Source organism: Labrus bergylta, chromosome 22 (genome assembly GCF_963930695.1).
Source record: "Labrus bergylta chromosome 22, fLabBer1.1, whole genome shotgun sequence".
NCBI lineage: Eukaryota > Metazoa > Chordata > Actinopteri > Labriformes > Labridae > Labrus > Labrus bergylta.
In genome coordinates this window covers 8,955,587-8,968,815 of record NC_089216.1, presented here as the reverse complement: position 1 = coordinate 8,968,815, position 13,229 = coordinate 8,955,587, and the positions used below count along the sequence as shown (strand labels likewise).

Genomic DNA, 13,229 nt, shown 5'->3' with positions numbered 1-13,229 from the left:
ACATATTGAGTTTGGTGCTTAATACATCCACTATGTGTTGGTGTCTATGATGGAGACAATTGTCACAGGGCTTCATTGCCATCAGTCCAAAGTTTTTATACAAGATATGAGGGTTTAATCCAATCTGTGAATAAGAACAAGTGCAGGCTACATCATCAATTTGAATTGAAGTTTAACCATCAATCAACCTGTGAAAAAAATTGTATAATATCGCCCTGGCTTTTAAAAAACACCTTCTGTGCTGGCATATGATTATCATCAGAGTTCACTCCGCTTCACACTTGAAAGAAAGCCTGCATAGAAAACCTGATGTGTTGAGAGAGAAAAGAATAGGACAAATACACGTACGATGATATGCCCAATTTAAATTTGATGCCAGCATCACATTTCAAAAAAGTTGGGACAGAGGTGATGAGAGACTGGAAAAGTTGTGAAAGGCTTCAAGTAAATATCTGATGGAACATCTCACATATCACAAGGTTAACTGGCAAACAAGTTGTAACGAATATAGGGATTCCATTGTGTACATAATGTAATTTTATATTCAGAGAATCTGAAGAAATCTCTGTTTGCAGGATAAAAGGCAATATAGAGCCAGAAATGTTGCCACCATCTCTGGGTCTGGGCTCGGTTAAAATGGACTGAAGCGAAGTGGAAACGTTTCCTATACAGTCTAACCAGTCAACTGTTGAATTTCTGTTTGGAAACTTTGGACGCCCTGTTCTCTGAGCTGGGTGGTACGAGGGTACATTAGTGCACATGACATGGGAAACCTGCACATTGGTGAAGCCACCATTAATGCTGAGACATATTTACAGGTTTTGTAGGGACATATGCTGCCTTCCTGCAGTCCCGACTTCCCAACATGTTTGGAGCACAATGAAGCGTAAAATAAAACAAAGGAGACCCTAAACTTTTGAACAGCTGAAACCTACATTAAGCAAGAATGATTAAACATTCCTCTTTCAAAATGAGAGTGGTCTGATCAGATCCAGAAACCAGCACAGAGTGTTGTAAGGAGAAAACTTGATTCAACAGAGAGGTAAACCTGACCTTGAGTCAACTTTTTGAAATGGGTTGCTGCCATTAATTACAAAATGTGCATAAAGATTTCCAGTTTTAATGACTGATATGTTGTCTTTGTGCTATTTCCAATCACCGAGTGATTGCATTTATAGTTATGTCAATATTTTTGCCCATCAAATGAGATCCCATCCAGGCCGTCAGCTCTTTTTCAACAATGAACCCCTCGTCCCGGGTGCACACGCAGCCTCTGCACCACACCACCGCACTGACCACCCCTCATCTGGCTGCATTTCCAACATAAAAGTGATGACTGGTCACAGGTCATGTGGGTTATGGTGGGGAGGAAGGGGGTTTGGCAGGGTGGGCGCAGGATGGTGGCAGTTGTTTTGATTTGTCTGAAATCTGTGCTGTGACAAAAACAACAGAAATTTCCATGCCGGCCCTGCCCCCCACCCGGCCCGTCCTCGCTTCGGCCCGGCAGCTAAATCCGAGCCATTGTGTCCCACATAGTTGTATGGATTTGTCAGCAATGAGGCAGGGGCAGTGGGGGGGTATAGGGTGATGATAACCAAGCAAGTTTTTCCGGTGTAGAGGGGGGAACAATTGACTGAAGCAAGGTATTGAATTAGCTCTAACAAACAAGTGCTTTTTAATAATAACTCGTGCTAAAAGCTGTTTGCTCCTGCAGATGAGGAAAGAATTAAAAATGGAGAGTCCCTGGATAAGCTTTTTTTCTGAGAGACTTGCTCCGGATTAGATGTTGAAAGCCTCATATTAGCAACCCCCCCCCCCCTCCCAACCACCATCGCCACAAGTCTGTACAGCGAGGCTTGGACAGGACCACCTGCCCCTTAGGAAAATACAGTCAGCAAAACAAAGTAGGAACAGGCGTCAGTGGGAAGCTCGGATAGTAAATAATAAATCAATGAGGCCAATGAAAGAGTTGAGTAAATGTATCTGAAACAAGATTATTCCAACATAAAAAGTAAGAAACCATTAACGATGAAAACCAGGGACAGATAGGAAAGCTCGAAAGAGATAAACTAATTGATAATCCACCAGCAGGTCTGATCACTAAGCGACTGCAGCTGATTAGGTATGAGCACTAACTGTGAAAGTGGAGAGGTCAGTGTAAAGGATTCAGGATTTAAATAAAAAAATATGGGGTTGATCTAAGCAGCCCCTCCAGACAACTTTGAGGGGACCAGAATGGATTCATATCTTCGGCTACTGTTTTTTATTTTTGGTTAGTTGGTGATGCTGATGTTTTTGATACTGTCTATACTGCTACAAATGCATTCTAGTGGTGAAGCATTTACTTTTTTTTTTTTTTTTTTTGTTATTCACTCATGTCATTTTTTTTCAAAGCTGAGGCAGATGGGAAATGTAGTAAGATTTGCCGGAACTTAGTTCTGGACTTTTGGGTTTTGGACAAAATGAGAAAGAGTAATGGGATAGCTACAGGTACAGTATAATGAGCTAGAAAGTGGAGTTTTCTGTCATCAAGGTTGCTCTCTTTATTCAGCGAGTGGTAGCTGTAAAAGTCACATTCCTTTCAGTATTAAAAAAATATTCTGTATATTTGAAAATTATTTTTCTGAATAGTCTGTGTATTCTGAATGCCTCCTTGTGCATAACCAAGCACATTGTTTCAAGAAGAAAGATGATCATCATTCCTGACTAGGATTTTAGATTTTATTGAACCAACTAACACACAGAAATCCTGGTTATGCAGAAATCCTTAGTAATGGTAAATGGACTTCCATGGAGCTGTTTTGGTGTGTTATGTCATACCCAACATGGGTGCAGAAGGAAACATTATGGTGTCACCAAGTCCTTTGGATCATCCTCTGGGGGACTGTGAGTGTCTGTTATCACATACATTGAATACTATCGTTTATAACAGTGGTTCTCAACTCGTCCCACGGACCCACCACCAACTAATCGTGAAAAAAAAGTGCGTCCCAGATTTCTGTAATTTTTGACAAATCTGATTTATTTATGGAAAAACTGTGCAGTTTGGACCTCAGTCGGTACCGAACATGTGACAGTAGAAAGAAACTGAACAAAACAAACATGATTAAAAAGCCCTTGAAAGACTTTATTACTCAAGTTTTGTTCCAGGTACACATTCGCGACCCACTGAAAATGGCTCTGGGTCCCGACGTACCAGTTGAGAACCACTGGTTTATAATACCTTTCAATCATGACCAACATTGCCATTTTTAGAACCAAACACTTACTTACCAGAGCATTCAGACTCACACATTAAACACAACTTCACTCTGTTGTGAACAACACAAGAATATTTTAGTCTGGATCAATTTCAGTGTCCTGAGTGCAAGTTTATAAGGAAGCTAGACTTGGAATTATTACAAACTTGATTGCATTCATCCCCTTTATAGCAGATTGAAAATACTGCAGAAAACACAGAATAAAACTCCACATCTGCATTTTAAGCCATATTATGTATTGATGCAGAATACATTATCTAAAATAGATTATTTGGCTGGGGTCACAACCTTTGTGGTTGTAAAAATCCAATCAACCTTTGCCTTTAAGACCTTTAAGCATTTAACCAATGAAAGACAATGCTCTTAAAGGATGAACAGGGCAAAAGAGTCATATTGATTACTGCCATTTAGGTTCCACGAGACAATAAGAAGACACTGAAGCATGTTCTCTTTTGTTGATAGTGCTGCCATTGAGAAGTATGATGTGATGGAGGACAGCATTGATACAGGATGTGGGCTGCATTATAAGCCTAATCCTTATGTCAACAGCCCCACAGATGGGCTGACCTGCTGGGCTACAGGGATGAGGGTTTTTTTTTCCAGCAGAGGTGGGGGGGAGAAGTTGAAAATCTTTGCTGCCTGTCTGGTGATGACGAACAGGAGAGAGGAATGAGCGAGCTTGTGCAAAAAAAAAAAAAAAAAAAACCCGACAAGTTGAAAAAAAAAAAAAAAAAAAGTCAAAAAATGTTTCATGCTCTGATGTCATTAGGAAGGCGAAAGCAGAGCTGTAATCCTATTTTAATCGCAGTGGATTTATTAAACAGGAGCAGCAGGTTTAAATCTCAGCAGATTACACAGAAGGCCCAAGGAGATGTGGTGATGTGGTGAGGGGGTGGGGGGGTTAAAGGGGGTGAGGGGGGCTTGCATAATCAAGTGCACTTAAGGTGATATGGTTCATCTTTGACTAGTCCAGACTGATTTTGAGGAAGAGGCCATGAAATCACGGGGCTCTTTTCAAAAGGAGAGGGGTCAGGTGGCTGTACAAATGAGCATGATTTTTATTGATTGTTTGTTGGAATGAGATCTAAATTAAATGTTCCATTGAGACGTCTTTTAGAATAATTACTTCTGACAAGATTAAGATGGATGGCATGCAGATGTTACTAATTATTTGGACATGAGTTTGTGTGTGTGTGTGTGTGTGTGTGTGTTTGCCTCAGTGTCCCTTGGAGTCAGCATAAATCTCTTTGGCACCCTTTGTGATGGACCTTGAATCTCGTGAAGAACGGGTTAATCCCAGGTCGCGTCACATCTGGACTTAATCAAATCAATCCCTAAACAGACCAAGTAGAGCACACTGGCACCTCTAGAGGTCACCAGTAATGAAAACTATTCCATCTAGAACGTTCTTATTATTATTATACTTTTTTTTACTCTTAATAATCTATTGTATTTTACTAACATTTTAAATGTTTTGTGTGTTCATTATTTTATTGCTTGGTCTTTAATTTCTTGTCTCTTATTATATTTATAATCCACCTTTATTTTATTGTTAATATATTGAATCCATATTATTATATGGATTCAATATTTTTATATATTTATTTTATATATACATATATTGGTGTGTAGTCTCTAAATCATTTTGAACAAAGCTACCTTTTGTCAATCCCGTTTCACACCTTTTGTTCAGCACTTTAAACTGCATTTGAATTTGTCTGAAAGGTGCTACATTAATAAAGTTTGAATGAATCAGAGCAACAATGACACTTTGCTGGGGCAATCTATGCTTATGTCAATGACAGATGTACATCCATGCTAAATATCGCAGAAAAAAATACCTAAATTTAGTTGCTGAAATGATTTTTTCTCAATTTTTTTATACTTAAACTTTTGAATTTTAATGCAAATGGATATTCAATTTTTTGCATCAGAAAAAAAAAACATTTAATGGGGTTACGAAACTATGTATTCAGCTAAGCGGTTTTATCGTGATATATTATCTGGTGCTCATTTTATTGTAAAGTGGAAGATAATAAATTCAACAAAAAAACGATATCCTGTCCATAAGGCGCTGTGACTAAGTTAAGCTTAAAAGCAGACAGTTTCATGGCCTCAAAAGGGTTGCCAACACACTGTACAGAGCCTTGTGTTGTAACTGAACTTTGCCACTGCCAAATGCTTCATCTAAAAAGGATGCCAAGCTCACCATCTGTTGGCTAAGCTTGGCAAATGTCTGTCTGTCTGTGACATAGCACCTCTTTCATAGGGGGCCATTTTGAGCCTTTTCTGTCTACTTCACAACTATTTTGTGTAGCTTCATATTTTCATACCAGGAAATTGAACGTCAGTCATATTTTTTTAGGCCTAAATGCATGAGATTTGTAAGCGTTCACCTGTTGGATTGTTTTAAAAATGTTAAAATCACACCAAAATCTACTTGTTTAACACAGAAGATTAACATCTAGGCCTACACTTTGAAAACTCACTTTTGATAAAACAGCATTTTCAAACACCAGGACTGACAGAATAACTTGCTTTGCTTAAGAGACACTCACTATTGCCTCAATTGTAGCTACTTACAAAAAGCATTACAATGTTGCCATCTAGCGGAATCGTCACGCATTGTTTAAAGATGAAAAAAACCTGTACTCTCACAGCTTCCTTGTTTCTTACATTGCACTGCTCCGTGGCTGTGAAAATAAGCGTATATTTTTCTTTTGGAGATTTAGAGGGATAATCTCTTAAACATTTCTTTATCATGTAAAATGTGTCTTGTCAAGCAGGTAAAGCGGCAGGTGCAACCGCCCTGTATATTTAATTATTAATTTAAATTATTATTATTATTAATATTATAATTATTATAATGTCAATCAGTGACGAGACATTTCGGCAGCCGAACATAATTTAATTATTAATTTAAATTATTATTATTATTATTATTATTATTATTATTATAATTATAATTATTATTATTATAATGTCAATCAGTGACGAGACATTTCGGCAGCCGCCCATAATTTAATTATTAATTTAAATTATTATTATTATTATTATTATAATAATTATTATTATAATGTCAATCAGTGACGAGACATTTCGGCAGCCGAACATAAAAGTGAAGCGTCCCATCATTACTGCGAATTTACTTATAAACTGTGGAAATTAGCCAATTACAAGTTTTTTTTTTGTTTTTTTTTTGTTTTTTTTTTCATAAATTGTTTAAAGATTTCAAAAGATGTATAAAAGTGAATATAGCGGAAACAAATTCATAAAATCTAATATATTTAATATATAATAGCATATTAAAATGTAAAAAGTGAAAATTCTCACAAGTTGTCAGGTCATTTTAATGGTCTAAATGTGTCGCAATTACAGGATACAAAATAATCTTTCTCTCTGTATGTTCAGATTTATCCCAGCGCAACAATATTATACGAAAAGAATCACCAGCAGGGGGCAGACAAAAAAAAAAGAGGCAGAGGCGTCGAAATACCGGCCTTAAACTCTCAACATCCGCCCTGCTCCTTCCTCTTCCGGTTACGGCGACAGCAAGTATGGCAACCCCTCTGCCTTCCTCTGAAATATTCTGACATTATAATCCGCTGTAATCGTAACTCTTAAAAGACAGTTTTGGGTGTTTTTAGGTGGAGTTAATAGTTAAAACCTCTCGTTTAGTCGTATTGTGTGATCATTTCGTTAATAAGTTGTTTTTTTGTGTGATATGTTAAAAACAGGCGGGTGCTCCTGTTTCTGTACTGTAGCAGAAAAATACACTGAAAATGCATTTCATAACTTACCGAGGGAAATATTTAAATCCGTATTTTGTATTTATGTTATCCGGTGGGAAAAAAAAACACCAATTATCCGCTTTATAAGTAATAATATTGTTTATGTTTTCAGCTTCAAGATGGTGCAGCGCCTGACTTACCGACGTAGGTTGTCCTACAACACCGCCTCCAACAAGACCAGACTGTAAGTATCCTTTTATGTTTTTTAAGTTTCTCTGTTACATCGTCTGCTTGGTTGGCTCACCAAAACCTCACAACTTGTGAATTCCTGCAGGTCCCGGACGCCCGGTAACCGAATTGTGTACCTGTACACCAAGAAGGTCGGCAAGGCTCCCAAGTCAGCATGTGGCATCTGCCCAGGAAGACTGCGTGGAGTAAGTGGACTCATTGTTTGTTTGTTTGTGAGGTTGTCTTGCTTTTCTCGTGGTTGCAGGGGTCAGAGGGGGGGGGGGGTGTAGTTACTGTGTCATTTTCCATTATTGTATTTTTTATTTATTTAACTGAATGTAAATATGTTCGATTTGATTTTTTACTTATATTTTTTATTTTTTAATAATTATATTCCCGTCCCCTGTTTTCTGGAGCTGCTGTAATGCACAAATATCCCCCCACGGGGATCAATAAAGTTAATCTATATGTTTATCAGTTGTGTTGAGGCTCTGAAGTATTTGGGGGCAAGGTGGTCCAAGAACGCACAGACCTTTTTTTTATTTTTATAATTTATTTATTGCACAAAAAAACATAAACATAATAGATCAATGGAAAAACAGACAGTACATAATGATTAAGTTAATTAACAAACTACATTCTGAAAGTAATGTGCCAAATAAACCCAGAGGGGCTCGTCGAGTGGCCCTCCTGAAGGGAAACATGTAACACAGAGACATATTGTTAATGTAGTCCCAGCAAAAACAACAAAGCTAACAAGAACACATACTCAATAAGGTGTAAAAGAATGCAAAACAACCTTTGCTTTTATTCCCACTTTGAAAAGAGAAGTTGAAATGTAGTGCTTGTTTCTCCTGACAAAATGACCCCAAAAGCCGGTTAGAAAGTATGCAGATATTTAATGGAAGAACTACATAATATAACGCTCTTAAGGGCATTTGTTAGTACTTTGATTTTCCAAACCTGTGATGAAAGTTCCTCGGCTGTGGTTGTAATTAGTGAAGCTGTTTGGATTTAAGGGTCTCAATAGGATTTGGACTTTATAAGTCTAGCAGCTGGAATCATCCAGATTTGGCATGTGGACATCCAGTTGAAGGGGACTCATTATAAAAGATGGTTTGAAGATCCTGTTTACTAACAACTCCAAGAACACAAGCAAGCACAGGATTAAAGGTGTCTTATCAGAATCTGTGCCCTGAAGTATATTTGGCTTAAGAGAAAAGTCTAATAAATGACGTCTGTTTAGATTGTTAGAGACCTCATGGTCAGGTTAAACTGAACTTATCAGATTTCAATATCTAGAGACATCTATGACTACCTGAGTCAAGTCCCTCTTTAATTTTAGACCCCTGTTGAATGCTGACATTACAATCAAAGTATATCAACAATCATTTCCAAATTGCCTGAAAGTGGAGGTGCAGGCCTAAGTTAGACATTCTCATACACAGAAGTATTTAGGAAGATAATGGTTCAATGATTTGAACAGAGTATTTGTGTATGTAGTGTTGGACAGGTTGCTCAAATTGTTAAGTTTCAGGATGTGACATTAACTTTTAGTTTCTAGTGAGTTGTAAAGGGTCTGGTTATTTAAATGCAGACATGTCTGATCGCACTTGAACAACATTTATGATAACTGTCAGCCAGGTGTTGTGTTGTAAATGTCTTGATCTCAGGACACACTTCTTACTTTTGTCGTGTTTCTTTTCTGTCCATTAGATCCGTGCTGTTAGACCTCAGGTTCTGATGAGGCTCTCCAAGACCAAGAAGCACGTCAGCAGGGCCTACGGAGGCTCCATGTGCGCCAAGTGTGTGCGTGACAGGTATGAGGGGCATTTATCAATTCTAATGGAGAAGAAACTGCAATGATGTTTATATTTGTATTAATGAGGACAAGCCACAACTACTGCTACTAACCAAGCAACAACCTCTGGTGTTGAAACTGCAGCTCTTTGGGTGTCTGCTTAGAGGCTAGTCCCAAGACACCTGGAGGTCACAAACACACCCCCTTTAAAAAAAACCATCTGTTTTTACAGCAGAAATTAACGTGCTTTGCAGCATTTTACAAGAAAGTGGTTTAGTTTGATAAGTCACTGTCATCATGGGCACACTTGTAGGGGCGGAGGGTATTATAACTCATCCTTTTTGATTTTATGAAGCATGCCAGTTAGGCCCATATCCTACCTGTTGAAAGGTGGGTGCAATGTAGTGGTTTATCAAGGGGCTTAACACCTGCCTTGGCTGCAGCTCTTAGCCTGTTGTTAGGTTGAGACAGCATTTCCTGCATGGCAACAGACTTCCAAAGCCCCCTGCTTTTAATATCAGTTGATATTAACAGTCTTTGCTATTAACTCACAGCATACATCTTAAGCTTTTGATCCAAAAAAATTATAAAAATGAACGAGTGTTCACTCACTGCCGATTGTTATTTGAATGTTTAATGCATTATGTCTGACTGGTTTTTCTTTTGCTTTTCTTAGAATCAAGCGTGCTTTCCTGATTGAGGAGCAGAAGATCGTCGTCAAGGTGCTCAAGGCACAGGCACAGAGCCAGAAAACTAAGTAAAATGTGTATTTGTATTGCCACAATAAAAAAATGACAGACAACTGAATTTCTTGTTGTGATTATGTTTTAATTGAAATGAGATGACATAACTGGCACTTGATACTTTAAAGCTGATACATTAAGATGGATTAATTTCTTATTCAACAATGTCAAAACTGCCATTTGAAAATGTATGGATTGTTTCAAAATTATGATTTTGAATGTTTTCATTTGGTATAATAAATCATGATCAATAATGAACATTTTAAATCATATAAGTTTCAAAGAGGGTTATCTCACCAGAAGTGAAGATGTACTGATTCTGCTGATATTATCACAGATAAAGATGTGACTTAGAGTACATGCATGCTGAAAGATTTATGTGGGTTCCTGATGCACAATCTATTCCAATACTTAACTTAAATATCTTGTGATGGAAAGACTGCCAAAGCTGATGTGAATAATGGGAGGAAAATTCCCTGGAAAACAATGGGATAGATAAAACAACAACTAATTAAATATGTGAATGTGTATTTTAAGGAAGGTCTAAGTCAATAGAATTTACAAGCAAGTATTTTTTTTTTAACCTAAATTGTTGGTCGTAAGAGTGATGACAACAAAAATGAGATTCATCCCTTGTCCAATGTTGACTGCGTTACTGTCCCTTTAAGGACGCGTCATCATCCTGACCGATGAGATAAAAAAAAATAACTAAATATATTTAATACATTATTTACCAAAGCTTGCAGCAATAAATTACTCAAAGAAACATTTTAAAATCTAATAAAAAAATAAATTAGATTTATTGTTAATAGTAAAGTGAGCTTGGAGGGGGAAAAAAAAAAAATTACTTCCGGGACACGTCAACAAAGTCGCGTCGCAGGCAGATCTCAGTCACTGCTTTCTTCTACAGATCATGGAGACTTTATACAGTGTACCGTTCACCGTGCTGGAGTGTCCAAATGTAAAACTGAAGAAACCATCATGGCTACACATGCCGTCGGCTATGACTGTGTACGCGGCTGTGATTGTGTCCTACTTTCTCATCACAGGAGGTAAATGAATGCGCTAAGCTAAGCTATGCTAAATCTTGTCAGCATGGGATTTTAAGTAAATGCATGTTCATGTCGGGTTGAAATAATGTCAGATATGTTCGGTTTGTTGCACATGAAATCGTCTTTTCTGCACACTGTGAACACAGTTTATGAGAATGTGCGCTTAACTTTGCAGGCATTCATCTTGATCTAGTTATCCTGCAGTATCTAAGTCGTGGAAGCATCTATTTCCTGATCAATATGTGGTAGTGAAGTTGTCATCATCTCAATCCCCTCCCTACATTACAGGTATCATCTATGACGTCATTGTGGAGCCACCAAGTGTGGGCTCAATGACTGATGAACATGGACACCAGAGGCCGGTTGCCTTTTTGGCCTACAGGTACGCCACATGACATTATAAGCATTTCAAACTACAAGTACAGCAAGTAGCGTAAAGGAGGTCATCATCACATCTGATAGTCAATTTAAGCTCATTTTGTTTTTTTCCAGAGTGAATGGGCAGTACATCATGGAAGGACTGGCTTCCAGTTTCCTCTTCACAATGGGAGGCCTGGGCTTCATAATCCTGGACCGCTCGAACGCGCCAAACATTCCCAAACTTAACCGCTTCCTGTTGCTCTTCATCGGGTTCGTCAGCGTCCTCCTCAGCTTCTTCATGGCCCGAGTGTTCATGCGCATGAAGCTGCCGTGAGTGTGATATGTTTGTCTTTAATCGAACGTCAATCTGATTCTTACAGACTTGGCTTGATTTTTGAATTCTGCTCATCTGAACTGACATTTGTGTGATTTGTTAAAATGAATGAATCTTGTGTCTTTACAGTGGATACCTGATGGGCTAAAGACAACACGAGCACACTCGGTATACTATGGATGGACATTGGTCGTCAAATTCTTGAGGGCCAAACAGGCAATTCAACCAAAATTCTGGATAAACATGACCTGTGATTAAAATCTACAACCATAAAGGACTAACAGCACTGACGTTGTTTGAGAAATTCGACCTGGCTGCGTCTCATTGGTGTTCAGTGGCTTGCTTTTCTCTCCTTTCTCAACGAGCTGATCTAGCAGATGCCCATATTCAAAGCCAACTTTTATTCAGCTTAAACACTATACTTCGTTGAAGTATTAAAAAAGGAAAGGAAGTTACTGAACACTAGTGGTGTGGAGCTACTTGTTTGGAAATTAGAATTAGCACTGTGTGAATCAGTTGGAGGAGAGTCTGAATGTTTCAGTTATATGTTTTGTAAAGAAATCCTTGATCTTGTCACAGTTGCATTTTTGTACAACGGTGTGAAATAAACCTTTTCAGAGCCTCTTGCAGTCTTTGTGTATCAACTCGATTGGATATAATAAAAACCATTATTTAATATTCATTTAATGCAAAAATAAATAGCAGGAACACATTTTGTTTTCTTTTGGCGAACAGGAATTGGGTGATGTGAATACCAGTTGAGCACTGCAGTTTTCCGTCCAGACGGGGGCGTTACAGACTAGTCTGAAATGTGTGCTGGTCGTTGCATTGAACAGAGGTGTTACATCCAGTAATAAGATGAGGCTCAACAGCAATGAAGGCCTGTTTATCCTGAATGCAAAAAAAGTTAGCTGCATGTGACGATTGTTTTTTTTTGTATTTGCAAGAGATAATGAGTTCATTAAAGTTTGAATGGACTGTGTTCTTCAGTCTGCAGATTAAACCTCAGATGTAAATCCGCCCTCCACTGCACTTCTACTTGTTTCTTTCTGTTTGGCTGAGCTCTGCGTGAAGTACGCCCCATTTGTGCAAGATTCTGCACAGGCCAAAAACACCATCTGTTGACAAGAGGTAATTGTCCGTGGCAACTCTTCTACCTATTTTCTAACCAAAAGAGAGCACAAATCTGTACCATTAAGTTATCCTTTTATTTTATTATTTTTTTAAATAACACTTTAATTTATAGCTAAATAACGATTTTGTCTGGAATCTAATGCTCACCGCGTTCAAGCATGTCTTTAATTTCCATATGTTTCTACATTATGAATCAAATATACAAGACCTAATGTAAGAAAAAGTAGAGGCCAAAGTCCCCTGCTCATTGGCTAGAAATACAAAAAAAAGGAGAGCAAATGAAAAGTTCCACCAGGAATAAAAACACGAATGAACCTTGCTGCACCATATCTGAAGTGTTGCCTTTTAAACTACAGCCTGAAACATAGAATCTGATCTAACAATCATGTATAGAGGTAAAGAGGCCTGCAGGCAGGAGTGAGCGCTTTCCTATTGCCTTGTCTCCCCCTGCACCTCAGCAGTCTGGTCTGTTAAAGTCCCTGCAGACGACACACCATTCATATGGCCGACTGTGTTGGATCACCTATTGAGACATTTTGATACTAAACATGCACAAAGGTGGAGATGACTACAGCGTAATGCTCAA

General features: G+C 38.2%; 2 protein-coding genes across 3 annotated transcripts; both read left to right on the top strand.

The window, feature by feature from the left end:
• The first annotated feature begins 6,733 nt into the window (after nucleotides 1–6,733).
• Nucleotides 6,734–9,827, top strand: rpl34 (ribosomal protein L34). Of its 2 annotated transcripts, none has more exons than XM_020630500.3 (5): nucleotides 6,734–6,815; nucleotides 7,164–7,235; nucleotides 7,326–7,425; nucleotides 8,936–9,039; nucleotides 9,697–9,827. In XM_020630500.3, exons 2-5 carry the CDS (start codon nucleotides 7,171–7,173, stop codon nucleotides 9,779–9,781), a joined length of 354 nt encoding a protein of 117 aa, XP_020486156.1. In that variant the 5' UTR covers nucleotides 6,734–6,815; nucleotides 7,164–7,170; the 3' UTR covers nucleotides 9,782–9,827. The 2 variants fall into 2 exon arrangements, with proteins under 2 accessions (XP_020486156.1, XP_020486157.1); XM_020630501.3 differs by lacking the exon at nucleotides 6,734–6,815 and adding an exon at nucleotides 6,883–6,907.
• A 779-nt stretch (nucleotides 9,828–10,606) lies between these two features.
• Nucleotides 10,607–12,131, top strand: ostc (oligosaccharyltransferase complex subunit). Its single transcript, XM_020630506.3, has 4 exons — nucleotides 10,607–10,815; nucleotides 11,104–11,197; nucleotides 11,308–11,505; nucleotides 11,639–12,131. The coding sequence occupies exons 1-4, from the start codon at nucleotides 10,677–10,679 to the stop codon at nucleotides 11,655–11,657; spliced, it is 450 nt and encodes a 149-aa protein (XP_020486162.1). The 5' UTR covers nucleotides 10,607–10,676; the 3' UTR covers nucleotides 11,658–12,131.
• Nucleotides 12,132–13,229: the final 1,098 nt, after the last annotated feature.

Excerpts from the sequence above, each read along its gene's own strand:
- rpl34 (XM_020630500.3), top strand. The coding sequence starts at position 7,171 with ATGGTGCAGCGCCTGACTTACCGACGTAGGTTGTCCTACAACACCGCC. Across the intron at positions 7,426-8,935 it reads GCCCAGGAAGACTGCGTGGA|ATCCGTGCTGTTAGACCTCA; the intron begins GTAAGTGGACTC and ends TCTGTCCATTAG. Across the intron at positions 9,040-9,696 it reads GCCAAGTGTGTGCGTGACAG|AATCAAGCGTGCTTTCCTGA; the intron begins GTATGAGGGGCA and ends TGCTTTTCTTAG.
- ostc (XM_020630506.3), top strand. The coding sequence starts at position 10,677 with ATGGAGACTTTATACAGTGTACCGTTCACCGTGCTGGAGTGTCCAAAT. Across the intron at positions 10,816-11,103 it reads CTACTTTCTCATCACAGGAG|GTATCATCTATGACGTCATT; the intron begins GTAAATGAATGC and ends CCTACATTACAG. Across the intron at positions 11,198-11,307 it reads GTTGCCTTTTTGGCCTACAG|AGTGAATGGGCAGTACATCA; the intron begins GTACGCCACATG and ends GTTTTTTTCCAG.